The 16,067-nt window shown below is 37.7% G+C and overlaps 4 protein-coding genes across 5 annotated transcripts in view; 2 read left to right on the top strand and 2 right to left on the bottom strand.

The window, feature by feature from the left end:
• The first annotated feature begins 45 nt into the window (after positions 1-45).
• Positions 46-3,561, top strand: LOC145204978 (protein Dr1-like). Its single transcript, XM_080077600.1, has 4 exons — positions 46-199; positions 281-416; positions 965-1,128; positions 3,221-3,561. Exons 1-4 carry the CDS (start codon positions 128-130, stop codon positions 3,341-3,343), a joined length of 495 nt encoding a protein of 164 aa, XP_079933726.1. The 5' UTR covers positions 46-127; the 3' UTR covers positions 3,344-3,561.
• Positions 3,562-3,950: 389 nt separating this feature from the next.
• LOC145204977 (uncharacterized) lies at positions 3,951-7,857 on the bottom strand. Its single transcript, XM_080077599.1, has one exon. The coding sequence runs from the start codon at positions 7,759-7,761 to the stop codon at positions 4,249-4,251; it is 3,513 nt and encodes a 1,170-aa protein (XP_079933725.1). The 5' UTR covers positions 7,762-7,857; the 3' UTR covers positions 3,951-4,248.
• Positions 7,858-11,434: 3,577 nt separating this feature from the next.
• Positions 11,435-12,398, bottom strand: LOC145205684 (uncharacterized). Its single transcript, XM_080078421.1, has one exon. It carries the CDS (start codon positions 12,191-12,193, stop codon positions 11,609-11,611), a length of 585 nt encoding a protein of 194 aa, XP_079934547.1. The 5' UTR covers positions 12,194-12,398; the 3' UTR covers positions 11,435-11,608.
• Positions 12,399-12,605: 207 nt separating this feature from the next.
• LOC145205683 (uncharacterized) overlaps positions 12,606-16,067 on the top strand; it is a 36,607-nt gene continuing 33,145 nt past the window's right edge. Inside the window, exons 1-3 of one of the 2 annotated variants that reach the window (XM_080078419.1) lie at positions 12,606-12,632; positions 13,249-13,566; positions 13,959-14,037. In XM_080078419.1, coding sequence (XP_079934545.1) covers positions 13,494-13,566; positions 13,959-14,037 — 152 coding nt within the window. In that variant the 5' untranslated portion in view covers positions 12,606-12,632; positions 13,249-13,493. Of the gene's footprint in view, positions 12,633-13,248; positions 13,567-13,958; positions 14,038-16,067 lie in introns of those variants that run through there. The other variant, XM_080078420.1, reaches the window with a different exon arrangement.

Genomic DNA, 16,067 nt, shown 5'->3' with positions numbered 1-16,067 from the left:
AAATATTATATTTGTGTGTAATTTCTATGGCGTATATACGACTGAAAGAAAAATACATTAAAAGAATAATAATATTTTTGCTGTTTTTAAGAGCTGTTTTTGCAAGAAGTTTTATTAACACGAGCCAATGGCAGATGAAGATGATTTAAATCTGCCAAGAGCTGCAATTAATAAGCTTATCAGAGAAACATTACCACAGGTATACTTCTGAAATAGTAAAGAACTTACAAACAAATTAAACTTCGTTCAAATGTTGTATTTTTCTTGCTTTTTCACGAAGGTAAGAGTTTCCAATGAAGCTCGTGAGTTGATTGTGACGTGTTGCAACGAGTTCATTCACCTTGTGTCGTCAGAGGCCAATGAAATTTGCAACAAAAACACAAAAAAGACAATAATGCCTGAGCATGTTCTTGATGGTAAGCATGCAAATTTCATGTTAAATATATTTCTGTAAATCATAAATAATGGTACTCATTTTCTTCTTTTCTTTTTAAAAAAATAGCAAAAGTAATTATGACCCTTGGTTTGTTTATATAACTGACTTAAAATGACCAAAAATACTAGTTTTGACAGCGTTTAACACAACATCCGTAGTTTCATAACAACATAATTTCATAAGAACATTGTAGAGCTGAAAACTGGTGATGCACTGAATTCGCCTTAATTGGTTCAGAAAAGTCCACAAAGTTGAGGCTGAAAACAAAACAACGACCAAACAGCACATTTAAACATTTGTTTAGTCAATTTGAAACTTCATTGCACCATTACCAAAAACTGTGTAGCAGAATAGATACCTAAACAAAACTGATGCCTTCCACTATATCTCATAAAGCTGTATGAATTTGATGTTTTGACATAATGTTCTTTGCCTTTTTAAGACATTAAAGTGCTGAAACATTTTTTGCATTTTTTTGTATTCGATTCTTTTCTCATGAATAAATCAAGTCATATAACTTATACACAGCATTAGAAAGTCTGGGTTTTGGTTCGTATGTGGAAGAATGCAGAGAAGTGCTGGTGGAATGCAAACATGTTGCTTTGAAGAAAAGAAGAGGAAGTAGCAGACTTGAAAACCTTGGAATACCTGAAGAGGAACTTTTAAGGCAACAACAAGAACTGTTTGCACAGGTGACTTGAATTGATATAGCATGGTACTAGTCACAGCAAATTATAACATATGAGCATACTCGGCTCACTGGAGTAAATATATACCATCGGATTATAATTGTATTTGTTACAAGCCCTCAACCCTACAGCCTTGACAGTTTTTAATTTTCAGAAGTCATGACACAAACACTGTTGCCTGCCTTGTATGCCACACAGCTTTTGTAGTAGGGGGTTGCCCACAACCATTGTTTAATTGTGCTTATAATTCGACTTTCGGTGCAATCTCCAGTCTTGGAAAGGATCTTGTTGCAAATTCAAATCCTACTGCATGGTAGATTTTTATGGGTCCCCTTCCCTGAAGGGGACACATATTGTTTTTGTCCGTATTTTTTTTTCTTTTTTCTGTCTAACGCTGGCTTGTGAGATGCGTTTGGTCAAGAAAGAGTGCTCCAAATTTATTCAAATTTACAGAGATGTTAGTTATTAATCCAAATTTGATCCTCCTGAAGTTTGACCCCGATTGACCCAGCGGTTCACCCACAGGCCCCCAAAACGTAAAATTTTTGAAACGGCTGTACTGACTAAAGTACAGCATCTTGGGGTTTCATGCTTTGTTGTTTGGTGCAATGTAAAGTTTTTTAAAGAATTTTGTGTCTTTTTTTCGGATTCACCCATTTTTTACCCTTTAAACCCCGAAATAAACGGTTTTAGTTTTAAGGCAGAAATACATGCCCTATGGTGCAGAAAAATTTGAAAAAGTTAACAATTGTTTAAGCAGGATATTCGTTTAGTATTTAAAATTTTGCCAGTTACCTTTACAACCCACAATATGTGTACGCTATCAGTCAGATATAAGTCCCAAGGGAGGAATTCACTGGTTTACGATTAAGGCGGCAGAGCGGGAGTGCTCAGCTTGACGTCTGGACAGACGTTTTACGAGACAGTCGTTTCGGTGATTAGTAATCAGCTGTTTTTTTGTGCAGCAATGCTGTGTCGTTTTATTGAGTTATCACGCTCATTTTCAGTTTTGGCGCAGGTTTTACACCTAAGACGTAATTCGAACTCGATAAACATACTTCGGTTTCGTTTATGTCAGGCAAAACATCGTTGATCAACATAAATATGAAATTTAATAAACAACTTTTTCGAACGCCGCGATAAATGGTCTTTAAATTCTCGTTGTCAGCTTGGCCGTCTCATAACCATGGGTCACTAAAGGTCAACTTGTAGGCATTACAACACTGTTACGAATTTTTCGTCATAACGTATCTTCTTTATTTTTGACAAATCAATTCAAGAATCAGTACTTAAGTCATGTATAAATTAGGCCCAACGGTATTGTTGAACACTAAGGACTGCATGCTATTAAAAAAAAGTGTCAAAAGGTCATTAAACGGTCGTTTTTGCGAAACAAAGTTAAGTGAAAAACAAGTTGTTGTATGTATACCTTTGTAGCAAACGACTTTTTTTTATATAGTGTCTAACTCTAATACAACAGTTAAGGCTTTCTAGGAAAATTTGTGTTTAAAAACTGAACTTGAACCACAATATCAAGGTCAAAGCAAGAGATTAAATTGAATGTATTTTCCCCGTTCTTTTTTCACCGATTTTTTGTAATTATATGACAATAATGATGCTAAAAGAATATGGAAAAGAACTTTTAAAGTTAAGTTTATGCTTTGTCCTTAAGAATATAAAAATAACCGCCACATATAGGTTTACCGTAAATCCGCATAAACACGCGTGTGGGGACCCATTCGTTTTTGCTTGCAAAAACAATCATGTATGTAGATAAAATTGTGTACAGTGTAGTAAATTGGTAAATATCGTATAGAATATATAAAATGGAAGTATATCAGAAAGCCACTTTTCTAGTTTAGCCTGTGTCCATGCGAATGCTTGGTGACTGACTGATTCTGTATTAGGCCTACAATAATTTATGTATGAGTGTACTGTGATCGCTGGTCTACATGAACGCTTAGGGTTTATCCCAGTTATGACTGTGTATTTGTCTCATGACAAGTCACATACACTGAAAATTATTCCACAATCCCACTTTTCAACATTTTAGATTTTTAGACATACATTTGTGTGAGCTGTGTCTCCATTTTAGGCACGGCAGCAACAACTAGAACAAGAACAACAAGAATGGTTTCAACAGCAAATGGAATTACAACAAGAAGGATTAGCGCAAGAATCAAATGAAGCTCTGCACACCATGGAGGAAAATGGTTGAAACTTACAGCATGGTCTCTAAAATTTCCACGGCATACACAAAAACTCACATGCATAAAGTGCCCCTGTTCTAAGTATCAGATGTTGGCACTTCAAAAGTGTGTGGTTGAGATCTGAGGTTACCCCACAGTTTTTGAACTTGTTTAGTGTTTTGTCCTTCATGTTTATGAGAAGTGAGATTTATTTTACTTTCAAATAAAAAATTGAACGTAAAACAAATTTGTGTTAGTTTTTCATTATGCTTGGGTAAATGACTTTGTGCCGATTTACATATGTTCAAACCCTTAATTGAATTTGGTTTGAAAGAAATGGTAATAATAAGTTTTTTTAAAACATATACAAAATATGTTCACTGTACACAAGTTCTTTAGCAGTTATGTTTGTACTTACAAGGTTCATGCCTTGATTTCCTTTACAGAATTGTTGGATCACAAATGATTGTTGGGGTTCAAATGAAGTAACCAACAACAGAAATGTTGATGGAAGTTGACCTTGATAATCTGAATCTACTATAACCCACCTTTATTAGTAACAAACACTTTTCAGAAATCTGTCCACTTTCTGGATCTACTATCAACTTCTTTTTTAAAAGACCTAACTTCAAAAACTCTTATTTATATTTTCCCCACATGGACCTATGAAAACCACAGGTTGTAAATATTGCACCAAAGATTCACAGGCAAGTCACAAAACCAATGCTTTTGTTTGTTTTAAACAAATATTATTTGTAAAACAGGCAAAAAAGGAACCATTTACACAGACAAGCATAGAAAAAATACATTTTATATCAGGTACTTTGGCATGTAGGTAAATAGATACAAAGGAAAGTACATATTTGGACACAGGGTGATATCACAGTGACACATTACATGTAGAAGGCAAGTTTAAACACTAAATTATAAAAAGTCACCAAATCCGTCCATCCTGATATGCAGGATGTGCTTCTCTATAAGCTGCGCGTTCGTCAGCTAGTTTTTGGCTCTCTTCAAGCATTTTTTGATCCTTGAGTTCATTTTCTTTCCTCTGTTGCTCACGGACAATGAGGTCCCGCTTAGCAAGTGTCTGTGCGCCTTGCTGTTCATCAACTATGTCCACCAGTAACCTACTGACAGAAAATGCTGTTCCATACATTACTGCTTCTCCGTCACAGCACCAGTTTAGAACTTTCTGAACACACTCATCTGTTGCAAAGAGAACCCATGCTGCACCAGTCGGTTTTCTCATTATCGGATCCTTGACGATGTAGACATCACTAACTTGGCAGTCCGCCTCCATTTCAAGCATTCCTTCTAGTCTTTGTACAGTGGCAGTGGCAGGCAATTGGTTGATATACACACCTCTTTGTCTGTCCTTGTCCACTTTAAGCCAAGCAGGGGCATCAGAACCAATTATTCCACTCCACTCTGCTGATGAAAATGATGCACACAACTTTTCTGTTGTGTCAAGACCCATATTTTTTTCTAGTCCCGCTCCTACATAAAGAAAGTCCCCCAACTTTGCTGAATCTTGGCACACCTTGCTAAAATCAGTCTTGATTGCAGCAGAGTTCAATGCTTTTACAGCAGTACTGACTGAGCCTCCTAAACCAGTAAGGTTTGCAATTAGTTTTACTGGCAATGCAGGTATATTTTCATTGTTGCCTTCAATGTCAATACCAAGTGCAGATGCCAAAGATGTAAGGATGTCGTTTGTTTCATCATCATCCAATCCAGTCTTTTGGTTGCTTACGTCCAAAGACACAAGACCTCTTTGCGCTTCACCACTTCTAAATGCACTCACAAGAGAAGTTAAACCAGGGCAAGTAAGATGGTTGTTGGCAATTGAAACTGTTTGCATGCTGGAATATGAAGATGCTGACATGATCGATTTGGAGAGGACATCTGCTCCATTATCCTTTATAGCATTGTTAGACACATCTAACATTTTTAATGGATGGTTTGGTGCTCTCGTTAGATGGTCTGCCATAGACACCAAAGTGGATTCCGTCAGCCTGTTTGATGAAAGGTCAAGGCTGCAAAGATTTTGTAGTGGTGAACCAATGTGGCCAAGAGCTTCCGAAACAGGCATGGCATCAGTATCTGTAATACCACAGTTTCCAAGACCAAGAGTTTCAAAATGATGCTTTGACTCTGAACCAAGAATCGCTGATAAAACTCCTGTGTTACTTAATTTTATTCCATCCATTGAAAAGTGTTTGAGTGTCTGGGGGATTGTGGACAGACTAATAAGAGATGCTGGTGTTATTCTTGACTTCCTTAAGTTAAGGCTGGTTAAATTCAGAAAACATTTGGCAAGAAGGCTAGGCAGATACTCCACATCAAGGAGTGATAAAGTCAGGCTTTTAACATTCGAGGATGCACCTCCTGAGCAAATGATGTCTACTGCTTCCAGTCCCAAAGATGAAATCTCTACATTTCCAGTTAAATTAAGCACCTCCAATCTGCCTAAACAACCAGGCGAGGATTTGGCTAATTTTACAAAAACTTCATCAACAAGGCCACAGTTGCTAACATCAAGATTCTTGACTTGTAATGGTGGAAGAGGATCATCACCAAATGGCTGTTCATCTTTCAATTTAACACCAGCTAGGCAAAGTTTGTCAACTGTATTGGAAACAGCAATCATCTTGACTAATGAATTTAAATTGCTTGTTTCGTTTTGTGACCCTCCAATGTTTAGTCCAGTTAGTGAGGAGTTTCCCTGCACCCCTGTAGCCAGTGTTTCCCAACCACAAGCATTTAATCCTATGCTGTTTAGATTTAAAGATGTCAAACAGCAATTGGAGTTCTCCAGGATTAAAGACAGATCAATACCAAGCTGTTGGCCATCATTGACATGATTGTTTGATATGTCAAGATAACTTAAAGGCAGTGTTGAGTTCGAATACCCTTGTCTAATTGCTTCAAATAGTCCATGAAGATTTATTGCACCGCATCCACTAACATCTAAATATGTAAGGGACTCTGAGGCACTAACAGATGTTGAAAGGCACCTGTTGAGGGACTCTTTACCAAAATTATTACTTGCAATATTTAGCCATCTTAGGTTTTTGCTGCTAGATATGAATCTTCCCAGATGTTCTGCACATTCTGCATCCGCCATGTTGTCTGACAGGTCAAGGTACTCTACACAGTTATGTGCAGTAAGAACTGTTAAAATTGCACGAACTGAAACTGGACCAGAATGGTTTCCGCTAATGTCCAACTTTTTCAATATAGGCATTGCTGCCACTATTTCTGCAACCACACTCAATGACCTTTCAAGATACAGAGCATTTGCCTTTGATGCTGCTGATATTAGCTGTTGGTTGTCAGTTATGTTGCAGGCTAAACGCATGTAAGCATGCAACTTAATGTCGTCTTCTGTGTCTGAATATTTAAAGACTGGTTTGGGTGAAACTGATGGTCCTGAGCTTGGTGCAATAATTTGAACCTTTTTCTCCACTTTTTCTACTAAAAGTTCATGGGCAGGATTTTGTTTTTCCTCCACTGGGGGCTCAGAATGGGCCTCAATACTGTGCTTTGTCAAAATCTTGCCATCTTCACCTTTATCATGTTGCTCATTGTGACGTGGGGAATTGGAAATAGGTTCTGTTGTCAGAGATGCAATAACATCGTTTACTAAAATGCCGCTTAAAAGGTTTTCAGCAGCATCTATGTCGACAAAACTAGATTCACTTGAATTATTGCTACATCTGCTGCTATTCCTGGTGTTTGTGCTCTTTGATATTTCAACATTGTTGGTCAAAGAAACGGCTGTTTTTTCTGGGTCATTTGAACCATTTTGAGGTTTATTCGCTTGTGATGATATATTTTCTACTTTAGTTTCAGATTTTACAATTGATGTTGTGATGATAAATCCTGGATCAGTGGATGGTTTGTCTGGATTTTGAGATATTTTTGAAAGGGCATCTTGCTCTGTTTCTGCAGGCAACTCTACTTCTGAATTAGCTTGTTCATGAGTTACTGCATTGTTAATTAATTTCTTGTCATCTAAATCTTTTTTTGCGGTTATTTTTATGTCGAGTTGTTCTTGTTGTTTAATTGCTCTTCTTTCTTTATTGGTATCATAGGGTGGATTGCCTTCAATAGATTGGCCACTATTGTTAACAATTGCTTCTTGTTGTGGGACCAAAGTTCTATTTTTAGGAATTCCAATCTCAGGATCATCAATTGGAAGATTGGATTCTTGCACCAGATAACAATCATCTACATTAACATTTTCTTCCAGCACAACAATTTCTTCTTGTGCATTGCTATCCCTATTAAACTTTGTTTTTTCTTTGGCTGTTGTTTTACAATCCACATTTTGCTGAATTTGATTTTTTGCAACAGGTAATGGATCAGAATTCTTGCTTTGTGTTGGTGGTTCATTATTTCTTGGCGAAACTAATACTTCAGTGCTTGTTCCACACCCCATTTCACCAATACAATGTGGTATTTATTTTTTAAATCAACGCATTTTCAATGTTTTGTACTATATTCTGCTAACAAAGTAAAGAAAATATGTTGCATTTGATGGTTCAAAGGTTATAATTACATACTTTGATTGCGTCTTCCATTACTTTGGTTGCGTCTTTGAAACAAGTCTATCGTCTAACAGTTATTTTAAATTTAAAGCGCCAAATAATCAGTTTTTTGCAAAACTAGGCTTCGTCGTTGGCAAGGATACTGATTGCTAAGTTATCCACAACGGTTGATGCAAAAAGTTTTTAAAATGTCTCGCAACAAATAACATTATTTTTAGTAAGTTTACATTTTACCTGCTGAATGTACAATGAACAGTAAAAGTATAATGCTTAGTACACACACGGTAAACAATGGATAAGTTGGTATTGACGAAAAAAAGTTTTCTGCAGAGAGTCTAGTTAAAACTACAGATGTTCCGAAAATTCGGTTTGCCGAACTTATTCGACCGAATCGAACATTCTTAAAGATTTGGTTTAGGCCGAAACCGATTTTTTTACGAGCACAAAAAGATTTAAACGTGTCTTACCACACCACACAATCTTTCAGACTAAAAACTGCGCAATGACTAAAATAGCGTCACTATTACGATTTTTAAAACATCATCGTTGAGGCGATTTGAAACCCCACCAAACTAAAGTTATAACGAAACACAACTATCTGCACTGTTTGCCTGGTAGATAATGTTTTCATATCAATTGCGCGTAACGTAAGACTTCGCATAACGTTATAAATCAGTGGTTCTTAACCGGGGTTCGATCGAACCCCAGGGGTTCCACAACGCCGAATCAGGGGTTCGACGAAGGTCTTTTCGAAGTACAATACAAATACTCGTTTTTGTCAAACTTTAGGGTCTATAGTCGCTAAAAACGGCAATTTATACATTGGAAGGTTAAACTCAGGCAGGGATGTTTTAAACTGCTCTAAACAGTTTTTGTGGAGTATTACCAGCCTAATAACCATATGTGTCAGACTGTTTGTACGCCTATTGTGTGCCAACAATGCGAATAAAACAGTTACCACAAGCATCACAATATAGATTATGACATCATAAACACTTAAGACTGATCTCGCAGTGCAGTACAATCTACGCACCGAGCCAGAAATTAATCTGGACTTTTTGGGCGCTACCAAGTATTTTAAAATAAAAATAAGCAGGTGAATGTCGGCCGTTGGTGAAATAAGAATCTGCCGATGCGGCCGTCCTAGCAAAATGGTTGTGCAACCCTGCACTAAAGTTTTATTTTCTTTTTTTGACGTAACAAAGAGCATTGTTCGCGGTGTTCGTAAGCAGAAAATCAACGAAATTTTGTTGGCAGCAAAAACTTATTACTTCATCTTTTTCATGTTTGTGTACAGATGCTAAAAATACAATGCTTCATTTTAGTAAAAACTAAAAATTGCCGGAATTAAAGCAATCATGAAACAAGATGCTTGTATTAAGTTATGATGTCAGAATTACACAAAATGACAAACAGTAACTGTTGCCGCTACGTTTGAACAAAAACTAATTATGACCACCAAACAAAATGGGTTAAAAACCTAGGATGTAACTTTGGGGTTCGACCAAAGGCTGAAGAATATCGTAGGGGTTCGGCCGTTATAAAAAGGTTAAGAACCACTGTTATAATTGATATAGTTGATTGTGCCGAGTTTATTCAGTATCAATCGAACCGAAATTAGCCGATTTGGTGCATCTCCAGTTAAAACCGTTCTGCCGAATCATGCGATACTGTTTAATTTAAACCAGGTCTACCAGCAATAGTGCAGGGGTGTGCAGCTTGCGGGACGTGGGCCAAACGCGGCCTAGGCTATTCGATAAAGAATGTGTGTCCCGCAGAGACGTTTGGATCAAACAATTTGAATAAAATGTTACCTGCCAAACTATTTGCGGGCGATTCCTTTTTTGTTACTTCGCAAATCAGTGGGTTTAATGCTTTTTTTCTGTGTCCATGTGGCTAGAATAGGATTACCGGAATTTTCAAATCTGTGTAGAACCTGTGTCCGGAATTTTGTTTCAAAACGCTCCAAATGTCTGGGATTTTTTAGGATGTAGTAGCCTAACCTACAATAGTTCACGTTTTAACTGAATTTTGTGCGGTTTCTGATACATGATAAAGTCCATTCGCCCAGGACATGCGAAAAATCAGCATCAATTCAAAGGCAATTAGGTGATTTTTTTTTCTTTAAAGCCAACAAAACCCTGTCAAACTTTGTCCAAAAGTTTGGTGTCGCCTGAGATTTTTATTGGAACTGTCAGCTGTTGGCGTATTAAGATCCTCTGTCTGAAACAAAATTGAACTGTTTGTATGATTTATAAATCAGCACATTCTAGATATCGGCAGGTGTTGGTTGGTTATCACAAGGATAAACGCAAAAAGATTACACTGCCCAACGTTGACCGGTAAAGTTTGACTTTGCATTAAAAAAGGTATAAAGCTTGTTAACATTTGCAGAAGAAAGTACCTAAATTTAACTTAAATGAAAACGAATCACGAAGATTTTGTTTTTGATATAAAGACGGACGAAAACTACGACACAATTACAAATAAAATTTTGTTGCAAAGTGGTGCAAGTTTTTTGTGCCCACATTTTTTTTAATCTTGTTTCCCTAAACAAGAGACCTGAAATGAACTGCGTTAATCAAAATAAATAAATTCAACCACTTCTCTAAATGGATATAACTTTTTGCATTGTCACTTCGTTTTTAAAAAACAGCAGGGACATCGAACAACCCAATAAGTTATCGAGTCAAGTGTCCTATTATTATGTGAATTATGCTTGGGTTATGTGTACTGGGTTTGTTCTGTCGCTAGATCGCAATCGGGCGCACGAACCTGGCGGGGTACAGCCGATTTCATGCGCATGGGTCGCAACAAATAAAGTGTCGCGGCCTAAATTTAGGTTGGGGTGCAAAAATCTATGCGTGGGTACGAAACCATACATTTTGCCGTATGTTCTGGCTTGCATAAGTACATGAAAGTAAATGTAAACCATAAGACAGGGGTGGGCAACCTGCGGCCCGCGGGCCACGTGCGGCCCTTGATTAAAGGTTGTGCGGCCCGCAGAGACACTTGGACTTCAAATGTACTGCAAACGAGTGCAATTATTACATATTTTTGAGCAGATTAGTGCGCCTGGTGCTATTTTTCTGCGACCTGACAATATGCAGCGAGAATCAAATGCGAATTTTACTTGTAGTAAGGCATTTTTGGTATGCAACGAAGTAAAATCACCTTGTGCCATACAAAGGTGCGGCCCGCGAACTAATTATTGCAATTGTATTTGGCCCCACAGTGACAAAGGTTGCCCACCCCTGCCATAAGACAATGTACAACAAGCGTTTGTTTGTGTTCGTCAGTATCATATTTTGCATCATATGTTGGTTGGCTGTGACACAATGGTTTTGTCAATGCTTGTTTTTGACGCTACAGTTGCACATAACGGCAAGTAATGTGTGTTGCCAGAATATGAAAGTGAGAGTTTCAGTGTAATTCAGCGCGGTATTTTATTAAGCCTAGAAAAACCTAGTTTATGATTCTCTGACTTTCAGAAAAAGAACAACAGCAAAACGCCTTGCTTGAAATAATGTTCATGAAAAAAACTAAACCAAAAAATTAACCAGCTTTACAAGATTTGTGTTTTTATTCAGCGATGGATAAAGTGCCAGATTCACAAAGCATCAATAATTTTTAAAAGTTACAGTTGCCAGATAACAAAAGTTGAATATCTTTTCAAAAACTTTAAACAAACATTAAAAACACACATAAAAAATAAATGGTTTGTGTACAACAAGTAATTCAGAGCCACGTCTTAAGATCGTTTTCAACAATATACGGTGTTCCGTTCAAGTACATTTTAGCCTGTAATAAGACTTCCGTTTTGTCGCGGAAGTTAGAAAACCGAACAAGAATTTTTCGTCCTTCGTTCGTTTCTTTTGTTCCCGAAACCTTCCGTCCAAAACGACGAACTTCTTCAATTGCCCGGTCGTCGTGTGTAAGCGACAACTTCTTTACAAACAGCTCCCGAACCATTGATTCCACATTTTCGTCTTCGCGTTCCGGAATCCCGCTGACAATGAGGTTTCTCTCCCGGGAAAAACGGTCCACGTCGGCCAAGCTCTCCCGCTGCGCTGTCAGACCACTTTCTAACATTCCAACTGAGTTTTGAAGCTCCCGTTGGACGTCCAGTAAGCGTTGCTGTTCACGATTAAGATCACCCACAGCCGAAATTACTTCATTAAGCTTGCTTGCTGTGTAATTGTGAATGCTCCAAAGCCCAGACATTGTTACAATCAGCAGGCCAACCATCACAACAACAGGACTAGTTATTACTGCCAGTGGAGCAAAAGCTCGTCGACTCTCACTTTTTGGCCGGTCTGTCATGTTTTACATTATGCTGAAAAACGGAAATAGTAAACTTAGTTGTACTGACTGACCCATAGGCCTACTCCCTACACTAAACTGCTACAGGATATTTTTTGCTGTAGGCTGGACTATTGGTCTGACTTATCACCACAAGTCGAAGCGAATTTTATGTCTGTAGGCTTAGGCCTAATTATCATAAAACTAATGTTTTCAGGCAAAAAATTGTTAGACGAAAAAAAAACAAAATCGTATTGTGCAGTCTTGCTAAAACAAACTTTTAAATGCGTTTTTTGCTTCTCGTTGATACCTGTTCAAAACTCCTTTTGAATACGTTTCATCGAAAGCACTTTGCCATGAGGCCCCGGGCGATTTGAAAATAATCTTGCTTTTGTCGGTGATTGGGCGATATTACGTAGTAATCGGCGGACAGGGATACAACATGAAGCAAGTCAAACAGGTGAAAGTCTCTTAGTATCTTGTGAATTTAACTTATATTTCCATATGCGTTGTAAAATTTAAGTTTTGTACAAATTTAACTTTTTGCATACGGTAGTGTAGTTCGATGGCTTTCGCTAGAGCGCGCAACAGCGCAATTACATTTTTTCTTTTTTTGGACCAGGGCATTTGAGCAAGTGTCTGCGATTTCAAGGGAAAAAGGCATTTCGAAACGGACTTACAGCGAATTTAGTTGTGTTTGCGCCGCGTTTTGTATTCTCTTTTTGCTTGAAGGCAGACATTTTAAAACTGTTTGAAACGTTCATGATTGCTTTACAATTTTAGATTGCACTACAATTAGTAAAGCGTAGCAATGAAAGTGTGTATTTTAGAATTGCTTGTGGAATTTTAGGTTGAAAGCTTAGTTAATTATTTTACAACTTTTAAGCATGTAGATGTAGTTACCATAATATCATTACCAATGGTCCACATGGACAGTTATTTAAAGCATATTGACTACAGTTGTATTAGTTAAATGCAAAAAATATTAAACTTTAAATAATGGTTACTTTGATTGGCTGTTTAAACCATTGTAGACCTTTTGTATGTTTAAGACAAAGTTTGTTTGCTTTTAACAGAACCAAGACGGTCTTATCATCAGTTACTCTAAACTTTGTTTGACATGAAGTGATCCAACTACATTGTGCAAACAGTTGAAGGAATTTTTTGTTTGGATTATTCTGTTTTTGCACCATTGCTCCCAAAAACAAGCCAGCGAGCTTCCTGATTTTAACAAGCCAATGAAGTGCTTCTAAACTCGAGAAACTTTTGAAGACTTTGTGTTCATTTGAAGTGGTTTTGGATTATTTTCCCAAGACCCAAAATGGGATTTAGATCATTGGTTGCCATTTCTTTGTTATATTTTGTTTTTTGTGGTCAGCAATTTTTGTCATCAGGTATGTTATATATTATTAAAATTCTGAAAAAGTTGTTTTTAAAGTTTAACTGAAAATGTTGTAAGCATATTGTTTTTGAATTAAATACCCTTAGTGTTAGCTGTATATTTGTGATGGTAACATCCTCATCGGTGGACATCTGTTTCAACTTATTGATCAACTTTCCCACGATTAGCCAAGATAAACTCTAAAACAGTTCCAAACTAGAGTACCTTTTTGAGGCCTCTTATTGCACCCACTTGTTCTTCACTCAGACAGTCATTAACTAACCCAGCTCTTAATGTGACTGTTGAAATATGTTTAGCCCGGAATCATGCCTTGTTGGTTGTGTTGATGAACTTACATTATGTAAATGCTCTAATTTGCTTATATTATATTGCCATTGTTTTTAGCCATCAACTGTTCTTCCAAAAGAGGTGGCTGTGTGCATGGAGAGTGCTTGACCGATTCACGTGGAATAGGCTACTGCAGGTATGGTAGTAACTTTTTCTTGCAAAACTATCCGCCAATATTTGACACTTGGCCAATTGATCCACAAGAGCCTAAATGGTCGTGTATAAAGGGACGTTTTATTTGCTTTAGCGCGTTTATTAAGTAGATGATAGCATTCCTAGGAGGTGAGTGCTCTGAGGGCCCGTAGGTCGTGTGTGTGTTCGTGCGCGCTGAAACTTGATATCACTGAGAATTGGCGAAGCAAGTGAACACGCCTTGGTAACCTCAAACCAAGGCAATAACAGCGCTCCCTTTTGCCCCGTAAGTCCCTACTGATGTATAGGCTTTAATGGAAATACCGCTTGGGACATGAATTTTATTCCGAATTCGAGCGTCAAAACGGCGGGATTGACTTTAAAGCTGTATGTAATGCACAGGTGGTCGAAAGCTGTAATAACACTTGCGCTAGCGATAATTTCTGCTTTTCTTGCAAGATAATAATAATTTAATCCGATTGGCCCACTTTCTACATGCATTGTCCCCCCTATTGTCTATGTTTGCCGCCAAAAATCGCCCCCACCGGGCGTCATAAATTCGAAATTATTTCGGTACTACGCCGCCGGGCCTTTGTCTTTGTGCACTGTGCGATTCATTCAATTACTTGCGCCTGATTTGCGCTTTGCAAATAGGTCGAGTGGCGAAAATTCCAGTGACATCCATGAAAATGTGATTTACCGAGATTGAATACTCCCAAAGGACTTTAAGCGCGTTCGTAGCAAACGCCGCTAAGTTATCAACATCCGAATACATGTACATCTAATTTTACCGAGGTTGCTCTGTTTTTTTCTTAACACAAAGTCAGTTTGGCAATAAACCTTTATAATATTTTATCCTGTCACAAAAGTAAACAATAATGTCTAGAAACCGAAAAACAAAAAAATTAGATATTTAATATACATGTTGCTGTACAAAACGGTATTGACATTACTGTGATTGGAAGTTAAGATGAATTCAAAAACGACGTGTTTCCCAAGACCCTACGCGACTCCGCCACCGTCACACAAGATATAATCTGGGCAGTTTCTTTGTCAGCTATATCGGATATCGCATAGGCTCGTCGCGACCTACACAAGTCGCACATGTAATGTTTGTTTAACGCTTTCATTATGCTTGACCCCGGCAAAAAAACCGCGGGCACCGCTTTACAATATTTCGCATTGTCAAAGTATTGTCATTTGCGCCTGACAATGGGCCTACCACATACAGACACAAAAGCGGCACATTTCTCTTATCATGTGAGCACACAACATGCCGAAGACTGGAGCTCTTAGCCTACGCGAGCGATTAGGCAATTAAGCACATACCTTTGTGTTGAAACAGGCTGTGAAACAATTAAAACATAGCTTATCACACTGCACAGTTTTCACAAACCTAAAATTACGCGGATTTCAGCACTTTTGCTCCTATACGCCATGTTTTACACAGTTTATATTCCTAAGATGGACGTGGTTCTGTGTGTACGCCGGTACTATTGTATACTGGGCACTAGCGTTAAAATTTGTGTTTTCCTACCCTCGTATCGTTGATTCGTGAAGCTTTTGTATCGGGCGATTACAGACGTTTCCGAAAAGCTTTATACGGCGTGTCACATTACACAAATTCCTTTAATCGAATAATGGGGCACAGTTTAATGGATTGCTTACCCGAGGATGGTGCAATACCTAATTGAAGCGCATTTATAAGCACTAACAACGAAAGTGAAAGGTATAAAATGTAGTAAAATATGGCAATAAATAAACACGCTTTTAAGTGAAAAGGGCACATAAGATTTGTTTCAAAACCGTTTGTGGGGGTAAAAATTTGTTGTGGAAATAGTCTTACAGCTTTCAAAACCCCAAATTCCGGTGTTAAATATCCAACTGTTCGAAATTTTAATGCCACAAACCTAACTTACGTTAGAAACTTAACTACAAGGACAAACAGCCAAGCAAATTATATTTTGTCTTTAAAGAGTCCAAAACTCAATAGTTCTTAAAAACAGACTCATAGTACCTGCAATACAGGTCACA

This window comes from Phallusia mammillata, chromosome 8 (assembly GCF_965637545.1).
Source record: "Phallusia mammillata chromosome 8, kaPhaMamm4.hap1.1, whole genome shotgun sequence".
NCBI classification, from domain to species: domain Eukaryota; kingdom Metazoa; phylum Chordata; class Ascidiacea; order Phlebobranchia; family Ascidiidae; genus Phallusia; species Phallusia mammillata.
Note: the sequence above shows the minus strand (reverse complement) of the source record. Positions and strands in the feature narration are given on the sequence as shown.

Bases quoted from the DNA above. Each gene is read 5' to 3' on its own strand.
- LOC145204978 (XM_080077600.1), top strand. From the start codon at position 128: ATGGCAGATGAAGATGATTTAAATCTGCCAAGAGCTGCAATTAATAAG. The intron at 200-280 runs GTATACTTCTGA...TTTTTCACGAAG, and splicing joins TCAGAGAAACATTACCACAG to GTAAGAGTTTCCAATGAAGC. The intron at 1,129-3,220 runs GTGACTTGAATT...TCTCCATTTTAG, and splicing joins AACAAGAACTGTTTGCACAG to GCACGGCAGCAACAACTAGA.
- LOC145204977 (XM_080077599.1), bottom strand. From the start codon at position 7,761: ATGGGGTGTGGAACAAGCACTGAAGTATTAGTTTCGCCAAGAAATAAT.
- LOC145205684 (XM_080078421.1), bottom strand. From the start codon at position 12,193: ATGACAGACCGGCCAAAAAGTGAGAGTCGACGAGCTTTTGCTCCACTG.